Consider the following 14,714-nt stretch of genomic DNA (forward strand, 5'->3'; position numbering starts at 1 on the left):
GTATGACGTAGTATCCTTTACGTTTTCTTCCAGCTTGCCCCCCGACTCATAAAAATATTCATGGTCCACCTAAAGAAGATACTGTCAAAAATTTGAAACAAAACAGCTTTTATTCACTCAGTAAGACCTGTAAATTGTAGTAATCCTCTTTTAGAGCACATTTCTCTCAGTTTTTTTCTCCTGATTACTATAACACCACCTGAAGTAAAGTTGCATCACGTAAACATAAATATAACACAAGTCACCTACTAAGGATAGTCGAGAGGCAAGGTAAATGCAATTAATGAACTATATGGAATGTCCCAAAAAGTTTCAGATGACTACCACATTAGACCACTAGAGAGAGCCCTTTATCAGGGAAACAAAGACAAAAGCACAGTCATGTTCCTTGTCAAAAGAACATAACTGATGGCATCTGTACAGAAAGCTGAAATGCATTGCTGAACATTATAATTTAGTGATGTGTCAATATTAATCTATCAATAATAATTCTATAAAATGTGTTTCATACACAATGCAGCCCCAGTAACAAGCAAACTCCTTATATTGCAAAAATCTCAAAACAGTTGACATGAAAGTAGAATAACTAGAATGATTTGCATTGAAATGTCTGTTCCGTCTCTTGCATTCATGCTAAGCAAGATAACGTCAAGGAAGGAAGCATTCCTTTTCAGTTTTGGATTGTCCCGACACCTCCTTTCCTTCAGAAGTGGAAGAGGCGATGTCCGAACACCACCCCTATGACGCAGGTCAGCACGAACATCACCCAGAAGAACAGGGCCAGCAGCTGGACGCACAACAGGGTGCTCCTGTGCTGCTGGATGACCTCCAGCTCGCCCGCCAGGCCCGGGGCCCTGCCGTGGGACACTTCGGGGTGCATCTGCTCCACCCTGAGACTCACCGTGGGCAGGATGATGAAGCGAGCTTCCCTGCTGGCCTCCAGGGAGAGCACCACCCTCTGGGTGACGGTGGCCAGCTGGGCCGCCACTGACACGGGCATGCGGAAGGTCATGGGTGGCAGCTGCGCTAGGATCCGGGAGTTGCAGGGCAAGGAGAGGGCGTTACCGGACGCGAGGGCCGTGGTGTGGCGACAGAGGGGGCAGTTAATGGCAGGTAGGCCATGGGGGTCCGGGGAGTTCAAGGGGCAAAGCTGGATCCTGTGGAGGCACTCTGTGCAGAAGACATGGAGGCATTCGAGCATTCTGGGGCACTTGTTGAACTGGTTGTACTCCTGGTAGCAGATGGGGCACTCCACTTCTGTGGAGTCTCCACTCAGCGGGGCCGCTGCTGGTGCCCTGTCCCCCTGATGGGCCAATGAGGCTGAGGGGTCTTCCATGGTGAGGACAGGGAGAAAAAAGGAGGGCGGGAGAGATTGAGGCCTCAAGTGGGACGGTTGACTGAGGCCTGCTAATGTCTCTAAAAAAACCTAAGAGCAGAAGAGCACATCGTCAAAAACAGGACTCCTGTTTTATTATTTCTGTGACTAGGCATTCTGGTTACTCTTATTGAACTGTAACAGAGGGGGAAATAGAGGACAACTCTAACACGTTACACGCCTGAAAAGGCAAAGAACCATCAATTATGAAATGTATTGTTAGAAAGTTACTATGTAGAAAACTGCTCCTGTTTCTCATAACAGTACACGAGTAGCAACTGTAAAGAGAATGTGCCAAACTCTAGAACCTAGACTAGCTGTTGTTTCCTGACTTGTTCTCTACCAAGATTCCAAAGTATGTAAGTCATAGTCGCCATACATCCCCCCCACCAATCTGAGAACACTGCCCTCCCCCCCGCGCACACTACCACCCTTCCACCACCAGTACTTCTCACTTCATATAGAAGGCCTTCAGGCCACACATTTTATTTAGCTTTGGGAGGAAGTCTACGTATGGAGACTAAGGAAAACAGAAGCCATGGATGGAAACAATTACTTTGTTCTCTCTTTTTTTTGTCTTCCTCTGCCTCTCTCTCTCTCTTTCCAATGCTAACCCTTCTTCAGTTTGTCAGCCTGTTTATCTGCCTCCCCCCCTCTCTCAACTGTAGTTGGTTTGTTTTCAGGTATTCTTCACTGAGGGCTAGTTAAAACACCATGGACACAGAGAACGATGGTTTTACTGGCACTGCTGAGCTTCATTAAAATTCCCCTGAAATAGCAAGACAGAAAGGGTTCACCCCAGGTCGACCAAAATCACTGCTCCACAGTACTGTGCTTTAAAATCAAGTATTAAAGCCCCTGCCATGTCCCTTTTAATGTAACCGTGACTTCTGGCCAAACACTACTATCAAATAAATGAGAAACAAGACAAACAACGTATCATTGCTATAGTTACATATGACGTTAAAGTTACATATGACGTTAATGTGAAGAGATATAGATAATATAAAAAAAGAAGAGAGTTGTTTGAGAGTTGTATGAATGGTATCCACCATTAGAGCTGTTACATACTGTACACTGCATTGAGAATTCCCTGCCGATTACCTGTGTTTATCACACTGTCTGTTACCCAGTAAAGCATTCAAGTCCCTACCCTGCATTACCATGGGACAAAACAGGTCAGGTCTGTCTCACATGAGGCTGGTTGCCTGGCAGTTAAGGGTCTCCCTTGTATTTGACTGGTCTGGGTATATGAGAAAAACAAAAGCATCTTCAATTTCAGGATTAAAGGAAATGTATGTATGGTGCATTTGCATTACAAATGAATACAATCAGAGTAAACCATATTCTATAATTAACTAACTTCATCAGTGCAGTGTCTGTCTGTGCAGTTATTAGTTTTGCCTAATGGACTGATTATTAAATGATTATTTGGTTTATATCCCAAACAAAGCTCATAGCAAGGAATAGAATTGTCGCACGGAAGAATGTTAAATGTGTGTTCTATATAACCGTTTTAATAACAATATAAATGCTATTTATGTTGACCTTGTCTGTCTATGTAGGTCAGCTGACTAAAACAAACAGCACCCAATGGTGGAATGGGATGACACTTGGTCCCTGTATGCAGGGCTGGAGATATGAGAGGAACCACTCACCCGTCCACTCACCTCTTCAAGCAGGATGCTCTCCGATATCCATGTCCAGCCTGGAACTTCTCACACAACACCTCATAGTTCCAACGATGTCACGAACAACCCCTCCAACGCCTTCCTCTCCTTCTCCCTTTGTGTACTTCACCACACAGTTTCGTTTTTTTTTTTTTATCCCCCCTGCTCTCTCTCTCTCTCTATAGACTTTTGCTCTTTTGCATGCTGTCTCTCCTCCTCCTCCTCTCTTTATTTATTTTTTATTTTGCAGCCATCCCTAGACATCCCTCTCTCATTCCTCATTTGTTCAGGACTTATGGGTGCCTCCCGGTTTCCCTGACATTAATTAACCCCGTGGTGATGTGCTTGGTAACCAAGACACTGTTGGGACAACCAGGACTATCCTCCTACATGGCCGCCATCATGACTTTCGCTGAAACTATCCACGTCAATATCGCTTTAAATGTCTCAACTCAGGAGATGGACAGTCAACATGACAGGGTTGTTCAAGTTCAAAACTGTAATGCCAGCCCACTTTGTTTGCATTGTTGAGAAAATGGATACCAGCAAAACAAGCCAGACCAAGTAGGTTAGAGAGGGCTCATATCCATGAGTCAGTCCACTAAAACAAAACTGACCTACATAAGCCCACAAGAGCAAAAGTTTATATTTGTGTGCGTGCTTGTGTTTAGGCATATACAGTATGGTGTGCCAGGGAATTTGGATACGTGTCTCATTGAATGTGTGGCCCCAGTCCACTGCACTGCACATACATTCTTATAAGCGACACCTAAATGACCAGTCAACAAGGGAAATATAGGGTTATATATATATATATATATATATATATATATATATATATATATATAGATTTATGTCATAAATATATAAATATTTATGTCAAATTATAACAATAGCCGTGACAAGATGCATCCGTTTCAAAACAAGTAGACAATAGGTGTGTTCGACTTCATGCAGCGCCGGCGTCGCCTGCAGCCGCCTGCAGCCCGGCTGTCTTGAAGCAGCCAATGGCATTCTCAACTTCAAGGCGCCGCCGGTGCTGCATGAAGTCGAACACACCTATTGTTTTACTTATTACTTACATATATTACCACGTGAGTTTGACGGCTTCTGTGTAATGTGATCACATGAAATATAGGTACTTCCCATGAAACATTGTTAGTAGACAAGGAACTGAAACACGACTTGATGTTCGACATGAATCATTTTAGAGTCAGATTAAGTGGATATAACTGCAACTTTTTTTTACTAACGATTTCAAAAAATACATTTTGTACATCAAATAGGCTACATCAAAACACATATGCAAAGTTTTTTCTTCATTCAAATAGGATAGTCCTTTCAATTAAATCTCACTTGACCCTTGTCCTTTTACTTATAAACATCCTTCTGTGCGTAAAAACAGTCGGCACGTGGGAATATGGCTCAGTAATCCATTATCAAAACACATCAAACAAGCCACAGTTAAATAACACAATCATTCAGATATATATTCTCCTCCACAACAAAACAGATCCTCTTGGCTTCACTGTGCTAGACGCGGGAGGAAGTGCCCTTTAATGGATATTTATGCTTATCAGATTTATGCGTGACTTTGTTTGAAGATTGCCGTGGTGACGGATAAGATTGCGTCATTTAGGCTACAGTACTCTCCCCTCGCAGGAATGACAGTAAACGGGAGGAGCTGCCGGAATTTCTGGAACAGTCCGACTGGGAGGGAGTAACGGCTACGTGCTGTTTGTTTTGGAAGTTCTCATTCACAACACGTGGTAAAATAATTGCTTTGTTTTACAGACATGCGAATTGCTTGTAATTGAGTAGGCCTGTATGCAGACTTTTACTTAGCATTGGAATGCGTCATATCAGACGACCCTAAATTAATTTTGGTGTAGCCTAGTAAACTTTAACAGATCGGTCTAGTTCTAGTTCAGATCTCAAGATTAAGTGGCAACAGAAGACTTCTCAGCAGATAGCAGGGCTGCCAACTTTTCCAAAAACCTTGGCGTGAGATTTGGTAGCAACCCCCCCCCCCCCCCCCCAACACCTCCGAACACCTGTGACAAAATGATTATTAGTAGTAGGCCTATTGCTGATAATAATGGTTAAGGCAGGAGGACTCAGTATAGTATTTACTTGATACTTTATTTCACAAGGTACAATACATTTGTAATAGAGAACGTGTGCCCCAACTGCGTCATGCTAGTGACGCACTATGTCTCGCGTCTCATGAACCAGCTCCGCTTGATTGCTCTGTAATAAAGCAGAACTTGTCATTTCACGAAAACTGTTTAGCCTAACTGCTTTAACGTTCAGAAACATTGATGACTTTATTGATAATCAAATATAAACATCAAACAGACCAATGGAGGCCAATCTTTAAACAGTATTAAAAGTGTGCGCTGTGTAAACGAAGAGGCATAGCCTACGCTATAGCGTTTGTTTGTGTGTGTTTGGGGGAGGGGCAGACTACCTTGACTATATCGTGATATGACATCACTGTATTTTGAAGCATGAGTCACCCGTTGCCTTGGTTTTGGAACACTATGCCAAAGGAGAGTCCCTCCTCCACCCACGCATTCCCACACACAGGACATAAGTATCAGAGTAAATTCCCTTCTTCCTCCAGTTTACTTTTGACACGGAGCAAACGACAAACTAACCAAAATGAGTTCAGAACTCGAGTGCGGAATTTGTTACCAAATCTTCAACAGAGGATTGCGGTGCCCACGGGAGCTACAATGCCACCACAGTTTTTGCGAAAGTTGCCTAGTGACTCTCTCCCGACACTTGGTGTTTGAATCTGACCCCACGGAGGTGTGTTCAGGCCGGGGTAAAACTATTGGATGTCCGCTATGCCGACACATCACCATTGTCCCAGGTGGACAGGTTAGAGGAGCTCTTCCGGCTAACGAATGCGTCCTTGAGCTGCTGGTCGCCGCGGGAGATGCTGAAGCGAGTGACACCGAGGATATGGAAGTGGATGAGGAGGAAGCTTGTTCTGACACTCCCGCCGAGGAAAACGTATCAACGGACCGTGCAGGAGGTGGAAGGTTTCGCCGTTCGATGTGTCGCCTATGGGGAAAGATCACCGGGAATGGCCAAACCCAACGGAGGCGCGGGACACGTAAGTAGCGTAGGCCTACTCTGTCTACACCGCACACATGCGCTGTCTTGTTATGGAACGTATAATCTGGTTTTCAAAAAACACCTGCTAAAATCACCTTTCACCTTTCTTTACAGATTGTATGACTGACAGCGATATGCGAGACCTCGCGCTTATGTCATGTTACATCATTTGAGATTTGAGGCAACATCTCTCATCAAGACATGTCTTGTCATGCCATGGAGTCGGGTCCTGAGTCCCGAAAATCGCCGGTGCGAAGAAGAACCTCAGGAATGAACCTTGCAAGACGACTTTTGAAACAAATATGACTGTGAAAGGACATCTAAAGTATTAGACTCCGTGGAAAGAAAAAGTGCACATACACTTCGGCCATCTCTTCCCCTATTTACAATGAGGGTTAGTTCAGTTATAGCCCAACCCCTCACTGTGAATGGATTGTCATTCTCAAGCCTCTCAATGCGGTCACTGATGTGTTGTGTTGGAAATTGTTTAAAAACGGACGGTTTGGCTTTAATTAAGCCTAAGGAATAGGCCCTATGTTACTGTTGTTGGTGCTCGAGCTGACAGGTTTTTACTGTATGCACGTCTGTATTTATTTTTCATATTGCTTATTTATTGTTAAGAGTTGGCTATTGATTTTATATAAATACAATAATTTATATTCATGTTTTGTTGGTTTCAGTTCCATGTGTCAATGAATTCTTGGATAGAGATCGATCAACTGGACAAATAGGCATATAGGCAACTTAACAATACTTTTCCAACGGACAATGAAATACAATATAGACTATTATTCACAACCTGAAATGAACACTATTCTTGAAAACCAAATAGTAATCAATACTAGGCAGGAAATACTCGTGCAGATTTAGCCTTCATAATACGTGAAGCACTCAACATCAATGGCTGCACCTGTGCTGTCGCAAAGCAAGGTTATACAAACCAGGTGCACCTAATTATTCTCATCACAGGGTACAGAGTCAGTGCAGGCACCGTTTGAGCGGCAGATACTGGGGATAAAAAACACTGACTCGCACCTTGTAATCTTTGTTTGACAGTTTAATAACTGTCACAATTCCGTGTCGTTTTTTGTGGTTAGTCGCAGGGATGTCAAATAATCATTTCAGGTAAGATTTAGTTTTCTAATGAAGAAAATTCCACTTGCCACTTTAAAGCATTCCATTGCTATGTTTTCTCAAGAGTGCCAATAATGTTGTCCGGAAGAATTGTCTGTGTAGCCTATTAAAATGAACGCTTGTGCCCTGCAGGCTTTTGATCGTGTGCCTTGTGTTATCTGTGTTTGAAGACTGTTCAGATGCTTTCATCAGTAAGTAGCTACTCATGTATTTCAATGCAACAACAAAAAAAGTATTGCTACATATCTGATAAAAATGCTAATGGATTGTTGCAGTGGCTCCTTTTATCAGAGGTCATATGCATATAATCAATACATGTAAACATAGAGAGCTGCCTGTCTGTTTACTCAACTTATTCTTGCATGACACAAGTCAATGTTTGACTGCAAGCTGTGTTGTTGATATGAAACTGAGCTCACATAAGCAGATGGAAGGGTTTAGAGAACAAGACTGGAGCTGGCAAGACATCCATGGGTTCATGTGCTTAACTTTTTCTAAAATGACCAGGCTGACTGACAAGTCAGTCTAAACAGAGGCATATATTCATTTTCAGTTTCAGTAATCTCAGAACCCAACATGAACAAGAATTTGAAATGCATTTGCCCACTAATTCTGAGCCTCCACAGATGTTATAAAATGTAATGAGATCACTTGATCCATTTCTCACTTGATTACTCTCCCCTGGCAGGCAAAAGAAGAGAATTTGCCCAAGTGAAAGGCTCCCCCAGCACAGAGAGCGTGAATTTCTGGCGTTCCCACTACAACCCATACCCATCTTCTGCTGAACAAACCACAAGGCCAGAGCAATCCATACCAGATGCTGCACACACGAGTACGGATGAGAACCACCGAAACAGGAAGATCCCAGCCTACCTTTACAAGGATTTTCAACCTAGGACTCGCCAAGCAGAGGCGGCTCATTTGCCTCCCAGTGAACAAGGAGTTTATCATTCTATAACCAATTTACAAACATCCTTTGTTAAAGGAAGTCCCAAAAATGTCCAAGGGCTCTACAGCTTCACAGGAACCAGACAAATGAAAGCACTCAGTGAACATTTTAGGCCTGATGATGTGATTCACAAAAGTTATGAATATGGTGTCAAACCTCCAGCCTCTAGGTGGGCAAGGCCTTCCCAGTATGGTGGCTCTCCTAAGGAAAACCCCAGTATTGCCAGCACAGACCAGTTAGTACATGGATACCAGTTTAAGACAAGGACTATTGATGAGGATTTAGAAAGTGTGGTCCAACCAGTGTCTGGCGCAACACGGACCCACCAGAGAATTAGATCAGGTTTAGAAGTGTATCCTAGATTGTCAATTGGGGATGATACAAGCAAATCCATCCCTAACAACTTCTCACCTTCCACTCAACACCACCCAGATATGGACACCCATGGCCTTTACGGACACATGCGACCTGCCCGAAACCGTTTATCTTTAACCAACAGTGAAAATTCCCGAAGCGTGAACAGTCCCACATCCTCATCAAGCATGAATCCACAAGCTGGACCTCATTTTAAAATGCATCGGTCTTCCTACAACAGTGGAGCTCCATCGTCACAAGAGGAGTTCCTGTCTCAACCAAGTCACCCAAAAGTACCTGGTGTTCTCAACCGTGGTTTCGATTCCAGATTTCAGCCTGTGGCCAGAAGATACAGCTTTGGTCCATCTGACGTAGCCCCTTCTGTTCCATCGCCCACCCCCAGCCCCTCTCCTGGAAGAGACCCAGGTCCAGGGGGACCCCTCCCTGATCGCTTTGCAATGCACCCCTGGGATGGCCACACCAGAGGTATTGCACCTGGACCTGAGCGCTCATTCCTGACCTCCTTCCAAAGGGATAAGATGGCTGCCGCATACAATCCAGGGCGATCCACAAACGTCAACCCCCTTTACGGGTTCCAGGGATTGGACCATCAACCTCACAAGTCATGGTTGGTTTCTACCGTGGATGACGTCCAACTGTCACGTGGAGCCATCGACGAGTCCTCGCAGAGAAAGTCAATACCAGAGAACCACAATTTTGGTAATACCATCTACGAATATCCGTCGGTTTTCAAGAAGTATGGCTTTGGCAAGAACAGAGCAACCAATCCCACTCCTGTAAGATCTCACTCCAAAAAAATGGAAGGCCTCAATTTACATTCTAGAAATAATGAAGCTACTATTAACAAAAGTAATGAGTATAATGTCAAACCTTTAGCCAATCTAGCAGCAATGCCTTTCCAGTATAGCAGCTCCCCTAAGGAAAACCCTAGTATTGCCAGCAATGGCCAGTCTGTCAATACAAAGCATCCGTTTCTAGAAAGTGGAGTCCAACCGGTGTCCAGTGCAACACTGGCCCCTCAGAGATTCGGTTTTATTGTTCATCCTCATATATCGACCGGGGATGACGCAAGCAAATCTGTCACTAACACATTCCCACCTACTGCCAGTCTGGTTAAGACGGATCCAGTCCTCACCCATGAGAACACCCACAACCCAAGATTATTTGAAAATCAAAAAAGAGAGTTTTCTTCCTGGGGCTTTGCCACCCTATCTCCTTTGAGTTCTGCCTCTAGACAGAGGGAGGGCACAGTTGCATACCCGCCTGATCCTACTTCTATTCCCTACAGAGAGAATGTATCAGATGGACTTGGCAAAACACAGACTCGCCAAAATTCAGACAAACCTGGCAGCCTGCCAATCTGGCAACCCATAAATCCCACACAATTATCCGTTATGCCCAAATCCTCTACCGCCTCCCCTGTGCTGGACCAAAGTACCACTGTCCCCAGAAGCAACAATGAGATGTTTTCAAAGAGAGAAGCAGCCCTCGGCATCTACAGGTTGAGGGGAAATAAACGAAATACGACTGTTAGCCGTGGTCCTAAATTTACACCCAAGAATACCAATTCTACCCAGAATTATTTGGAACTACCTGCATCCGAAACTATACCTGACCCTAACGCACAGCCTGTTGCTACAGCAACTGACCTTGGGACCCAAATAGGAACACCTACCAATGCTCTACCAGCTTCCTGGGGACCACAGGCCGGCCCTGAGGCGGTAGTGGCCAACCTTGTGAGTCGAACCCCCGAAAACCCATCCCCTGTCCAAGAGAAACCAGTACCCCAAACTGCTGCCACCAAAATAGCCCCCACATTGTATGATATCCTGTATAAAAAGCCCACAAGTAGTCTAGTGAGAGGAAAACTTGTGAAGGGCAAATTACCAATGGCCCAAAAACATAATGGCTCCTTTACCTTCATTAGGACACATTTTCCACCCAAAGCTGGGTTAAACAAGCATATCAACTCTAAGCCTATCCAGTTTGCTGATGTTGCAGGAAGTGCATCTTTCAGTAGCATTACACCTGAAAAGCGCCCACGAGTTGGAGACCCCCTGACCCGGATACACTTGACAACCGACGCCAAAGCGACAGCCAATCAGGAGGGACATGCTCAAATCCCAGCTCCAATTAGGAGGGACCTATCGTCCAGTGGGTCTTTCTTTTCCGTGGGTGGAGGTGGTCCCAGGAGTGCCTCACGAGTCCCCAGGCAGGAAGGACATGTTGATGCAGGGGGTGACATCAGCGTGCTGAGGCTTGGTTAGAGTGGAAGTCAAGGGCGTGGGGAGAGCAAACCAAGTTGGAAGTTTAGTGGTTTAAGCACTGGCCTGTGATGGTAGCATTGTTTTGAAACTGCCAAAGGAGATCTGTCACAGGACAGCTGCAACGAGAAAGGTGACAAACCCAGGACAGGTGACCCATCCCTCACGGAGAACTAGACAAGATGTCTGGACCTCCCATCAGTTTACATGCTCATATCCACATGATGTTTTGTAGTATTTATGCGTAAATGTTTAGCACTTGTGAATACAATTGTTTGTTTTTCAATAAATGTTAATTGAAAGTGGACAGTTAAATGTCTTTTGTATTCATATTTTTTGTGAATGCATTATTTTTACGATGGAGTTATTTTGTTGCTAATATGGTTTAGTGTTTTGGAAGTTAAAGTTACTCTGTACTGACCTCAAAGACAGAATGTCCTGGATGATGGTCCTAGCTCAGCCTAATATTTAATCTCAAGAGACCGGCTCGAAAACCAAGACTCCCCTCTGTGGGAAGGCTCTGAGGAGTGTAATGATAGGCTTGTATGGAAAATGCCTTTGCATATTGTCATGGTGCACATATACAAGGGGTTGGGAGGACAACCTCTGGACTTCTGTTGATGAAATTATGGTTTTCCCATCTGTTCGGTTCACACAGGCCCCTGTCGAAAACTGCTGACACAGGCCTTCCATCTGCTCTGTGATAATGAAGAGGTTCAAGCATTCTGTTCTTGTCTGGTGGCAGAGTTGACACATGCAATGTAATGGAGAACTTTATCAGTCCTTTTTCATAACAGGAAATACAGTGGCAATACAAAGACAAAGGGGTCAAACGTGGTTTGTTTTCACTTGAACCAAAATGAACAGAGAGAAGAAAAAGTTATGTATAAAAGTTATGTATATCACTGAGATTGAAACCCTACAGTTTTAATGTAGAATAATACATATCTGATTGTTGGAAAATTGGGAAATGAACAGCAATGTTTTACAGGTAAGTGCTTGTGCATAGTAGAGGATTTAAGTGCATGTGCATAGTTCCTCCACTAGGTGGCGTGTGGCCTCTTTTATAAATCCTCAAGGGTGTTCTCAGTTTGTTTTGTCTCCAAGCAGCAGTGTCATGTTAGGTTACCACAGACATGTGGCAGAGCACATCAAATCACCACAGTCCTACAAGATGGAATAAGGCTGAAAACACATTGATTGATTTTATGTCGCATATGTTTGATTTATTTTATGTGTAATTTCCCACTAGTCTTACTTATGGTTTATAGTGATTACATTTTCAGATCAAGAAAATGACCTGATTCAAGAACACAGATTTTGTACCAACACATTTCAAAACCTCCCGTTATGAACCAAGGTGTCATTCTGTTTCTGGGTCAGCACAGTGCAAGACTCAAGTCACATTCCCTACGGTCTCATTCACAATAGCTGACCTTTCACCTTTTCCCAGCCCTTCATAAAGAAATACCAGTGTTCAGTTCGTCCTCAACCGCCATTCCTTTTGCAACATGGAGGGCCCACCGTGTTTAGGGCAGGGGTGGGGGAGAGAGGGACCCGCCAATCAAGGTTAAATTGTACATTGTGCATTGGATTCATTCACAACACAACCCTCCACCCCCCATCTCCCCAATCCCCTTTTCCCTCCATTGATAGTCGTGGAAAGTAGAGCAGTGAAGGTTCCCAGACGAGTCCTTCTCAGTCCTGAGGACCAGAGAGCTGGGCTGTCGGAGGCTTGTGTCGTTGCGTCCTGTGAGTCACGCCTTCCTGATTTGATCTTACTGAGGTGGGGGAGCGACGGTTCTTTCAAACTGCTCGGTGTGTGACCCATCAAGAGGGCTGTGCCTGTCAAGACTGTTCTCTGTCCGACCGCATACCTCCGTCTGTGTGCATAATTAGCATGTGTGACATTCTCTCTCTCTCTCTCTCTCTCTCTCTCTCTCTCTCTCTCTCTCTTTCGCTCTTCCTCCCTAACTGTGCCAGCAAGCCCTCCACCCATCCACCCCCCCCACACACCACCACACACACGCACACACACACCCAACTGTGAGGGGAATTCTGTACCATGTGTCTGTAGTTCGCAAGGAGCTTTCAAGGAAAATAAAGCGTAGAGGCCTCCCAGTCGCCCCCAGCCCCCTCCTTCCTCATGCCCCCTCCTTCCTCCCCCTCTTCCCCTTTCGCTCCATGTGGCAGTTTTATGTTTTTGAGCCTCCTCCTCTTCTCACCACGCCGAGACAAAAACTACAGAGTAACAGAACGAACTGCGTATGCAGTGCGTAAAACCGACATATCAAAGATATGATGCCCACTTTTTCCCAGGGGGCAAGCAGAGGGATGTGTGAGAAGGAGTGGGGAGGGGGAGAATTAGAAGACAAAACAGGGAAGGAAAAGACAGAGAAATACTTTTTGTTTGGCTAAGTACACTTTGTGAAAGAAGGAGGGAGCAAGGGGAGTGGAGGAGAACAAGAGAAAGGGGTGGAAAGGGGCCTGCAAATACATAAAAAATGAATGTCTGTAAATCAAACTACCTCCAAAGTGCCAGAAGGATTTGTGAAATGTCCATACTGGTCCAAAGTCCTTGTACCACTGATTATGAGGCATTCAACATGTAAGCTTCAAGATATGTTATAAAATTCAGAATCCAAAACAAAGAGAATGCGAAGAAAAGCGTAGGTGATTTGATCTGCAGACATTGCTTACAACTTTTCATTGTTTTGGTTTGTTGCTATAACAACATTCACCCTAAAATGTTTAAAGGGAAGAATGTGGAATCATGTTACTGCCAGGAAGTTGTAGAAAGAGAAGTTCATGGAGTTTGGCCTCTAAAATGGAAACCCTGTGCTGGATTTGTGTCAGAGATGGGAAACCGTACCACAGCGCGTTTCTAGAACATCTGGTCCAGGAGCCTGACCTATTTCCGTGTCAAACACACAGCGAGCTTCCTGTCCGCCTGCACTAGACAGGAAGTCATAAAGCAGGAAAACTTCCTCAATTGTTGCCAATATAAGCCTGTGTGGACAGTCTTTTGGTACAGTGGTGGAACAAATCACACACAACATAATGAAGTATTTCAGCAGTTTTATTTAGATGGAGATGCTACTGAACAAACATTATTGAAGATAATGACCTCATCTGCTCCATGAAGTATGTTTAAAACGTCCAACCCCTACATCAATGGGTTTAATTTAAATTAAAAACAAAGACACCTGTTGCATTTGATATATCTCTTCTCCAGTGTCCACCAGCGTGTGTGTGTGTTTCTACTGCAGCCTGTGTGTTTCTACTGCAGCTTGTGTGTTTCTACTGCAGCCTGTGTGTTTCTACTGCAGCTTGTGTGTTTCTACTGCAGCTTGTGTGTTTCTACTGCAGCCTGTGTGTTTCTACTGCAGCCTGTGTGTTTTCCTCACTGTGACGTGTTTGTGACTAGGGGACTTTTTGGGCCAACTCCAAACCACGCCGGAGCACACTGGATATCCCTGTTCTTGGTTTTACTACAAAGTTCAAAGTTTGCACGCACACACACAAACACACACATAAACCAGATGGAGAACTGTCACCAAGCCCAAGCAGCCTGCACAAACCCACCTGTTGTCTTTACCAGACACTGGCCCCCACTCTTTCTCGTCCATTTCTCACCATCTATCACTGCAGCGCTCTCTTTCTCTCTACCTCCTACTGTTTTTGCATGATAACAACATTTGAATCCCAACAGCGTTAGACACATTCAAATAAAACCATTAAATATATAAATTAAAGTAACTGGTGACTATTAAATGAGTAGTGAATAGAACTGAGTGTCATTAACAAGATTTCAAGCATAA

The 14,714-nt window shown here is 44.3% G+C and overlaps 3 protein-coding genes across 4 annotated transcripts; 2 read left to right on the forward strand and 1 right to left on the reverse strand.

Moving 5' to 3' along the window:
• Window positions 1-112: 112 nt before the first annotated feature.
• si:ch73-335l21.2 (RING finger domain-containing protein) lies at window positions 113-1,655 on the reverse strand. The gene has a single exon (XM_062449630.1). It carries the CDS (start codon window positions 1,334-1,336, stop codon window positions 704-706), a length of 633 nt encoding a protein of 210 aa, XP_062305614.1. The 5' UTR covers window positions 1,337-1,655; the 3' UTR covers window positions 113-703.
• Window positions 1,656-5,648: 3,993 nt separating this feature from the next.
• On the forward strand, window positions 5,649-6,834 carry si:ch73-335l21.4 (E3 ubiquitin-protein ligase-like). 2 transcript variants are annotated; one of them, XM_062449435.1, is made up of 3 exons: window positions 5,649-6,169; window positions 6,286-6,379; window positions 6,432-6,834. In XM_062449435.1, exons 1-2 carry the CDS (start codon window positions 5,710-5,712, stop codon window positions 6,342-6,344), a joined length of 519 nt encoding a protein of 172 aa, XP_062305419.1. In that variant the 5' UTR covers window positions 5,649-5,709; the 3' UTR covers window positions 6,345-6,379; window positions 6,432-6,834. The 2 variants fall into 2 exon arrangements, with proteins under 2 accessions (XP_062305419.1, XP_062305418.1); XM_062449434.1 differs by lacking the exon at window positions 6,432-6,834 and having other exon boundaries at window positions 5,651-6,169; window positions 6,286-6,405.
• A 140-nt stretch (window positions 6,835-6,974) lies between these two features.
• On the forward strand, window positions 6,975-11,208 carry LOC134009780 (uncharacterized). Its single transcript, XM_062449433.1, has 3 exons — window positions 6,975-7,296; window positions 7,438-7,496; window positions 7,994-11,208. The coding sequence occupies exons 1-3, from the start codon at window positions 7,277-7,279 to the stop codon at window positions 10,894-10,896; spliced, it is 2,982 nt and encodes a 993-aa protein (XP_062305417.1). The 5' UTR covers window positions 6,975-7,276; the 3' UTR covers window positions 10,897-11,208.
• The last annotated feature ends 3,506 nt before the right edge of the window (window positions 11,209-14,714 follow it).

The sequence above is a fragment of the Osmerus eperlanus genome, chromosome 23 (assembly GCF_963692335.1).
Source record: "Osmerus eperlanus chromosome 23, fOsmEpe2.1, whole genome shotgun sequence".
Taxonomy (NCBI): domain Eukaryota; kingdom Metazoa; phylum Chordata; class Actinopteri; order Osmeriformes; family Osmeridae; genus Osmerus; species Osmerus eperlanus.

Excerpts from the sequence above, each read along its gene's own strand:
- si:ch73-335l21.4 (XM_062449435.1), top strand. The coding sequence starts at position 5,710 with ATGAGTTCAGAACTCGAGTGCGGAATTTGTTACCAAATCTTCAACAGA. Across the intron at positions 6,170-6,285 it reads CCAACGGAGGCGCGGGACAC|ATTGTATGACTGACAGCGAT; the intron begins GTAAGTAGCGTA and ends CTTTCTTTACAG.
- LOC134009780 (XM_062449433.1), top strand. The coding sequence starts at position 7,277 with ATGTCAAATAATCATTTCAG. Across the intron at positions 7,297-7,437 it reads ATGTCAAATAATCATTTCAG|GCTTTTGATCGTGTGCCTTG; the intron begins GTAAGATTTAGT and ends TGTGCCCTGCAG. Across the intron at positions 7,497-7,993 it reads CTGTTCAGATGCTTTCATCA|GCAAAAGAAGAGAATTTGCC; the intron begins GTAAGTAGCTAC and ends CTCCCCTGGCAG.
- si:ch73-335l21.2 (XM_062449630.1), bottom strand. The coding sequence starts at position 1,336 with ATGGAAGACCCCTCAGCCTCATTGGCCCATCAGGGGGACAGGGCACCA.